At 48.1% G+C, this 807-nt stretch overlaps 1 protein-coding gene across 1 annotated transcript; it reads right to left on the bottom strand.

Annotated features, from left to right (window-relative positions):
• Positions 1-42: 42 nt before the first annotated feature.
• Positions 43-727, bottom strand: LOC111240227 (formin-like protein 1; the record flags this gene model as incomplete). The annotated part of the gene is made up of 4 exons (XM_022770192.1): positions 43-186; positions 288-371; positions 477-550; positions 644-727. Coding segments are annotated over 4 exons (386 nt in total), but the record flags the coding sequence as incomplete, so codon positions are not given.
• Between the last annotated feature and the right edge of the window lie 80 nt (positions 728-807).

The raw sequence follows: 807 nt of genomic DNA, 5'->3' as shown, positions 1-807 counted from the left end.
CGTGGGACATGAACAACTTCAACTCTTTGTGCGTCTCCTCACCTGACTGTGAAGGCCTTGCCGGCCTTGGAGGCGCTGTGAGAGGGGGAGTTGCTGGCACTTCTGCTCAGATCTTCCGCTGACTTGTCCATAGTTTTGCTTTTGTCTGTGGGCAGCGGGCCGTTGTCCAGAGTGTCTGTGTCGTACCTGTGAGTCACAGTCAGGTGAGAAGGGTCAGAGTTCACGCTCATGTAAATGAAATTTTGAATGTGTGAACCTAAAATTCTGTTTTTCAGGCTGATACCTACGTGACAGCGCTATGAGCGAAGGACAGATAATCCACAAGAACATCTAGGCCTTGGTTTTCCTCGTTGAGGAACTCCTGAGCCCAGCTGTGAGGAGAAAACATCTTTTCACTCTGCCGCTTCTTTCATTTAACAGTAGTCCGAACTCGACAAAGGTTTGTTTCTCACTTTGGGATTTGAAGTAAAACTCACCCAATGTGATTGGTCCTCAGGGAAATCTCCAGCTCTCTCAGGATCTGAGTGGACTCTTGGACACGTCTCTTAAACTGACAGAAACACATGCAGGTGGTTATGAGGTCAGTGGACGCTTCATTATTCAGAAAATGACTTGAAACTGAGATGTGTGACGTGGATTCTACCTTTCGACTGACTCCTCCATGATCCAGATAACTCTTCAGCTTCTCCAAATATGCAGACGGTGGATTCTTCACTTGAAACCTCTCCTGCAGATACAGAGGAACACACACACGCACGCACATACACGCACATTGATTGCTGTACTGCAATGAGAGGAGGGGGGGGG

The sequence above is a fragment of the Seriola dumerili genome, unplaced genomic scaffold, assembly GCF_002260705.1.
Source record: "Seriola dumerili isolate Sdu_G_001 unplaced genomic scaffold, Sdu_1.0 BDQW01024753.1, whole genome shotgun sequence".
Taxonomy (NCBI): Eukaryota; Metazoa; Chordata; class Actinopteri; order Carangiformes; family Carangidae; genus Seriola; species Seriola dumerili.
The sequence above is the reverse complement of the archived record's forward strand: the minus strand, read 5'-3'. Positions and strand labels throughout refer to the sequence as shown.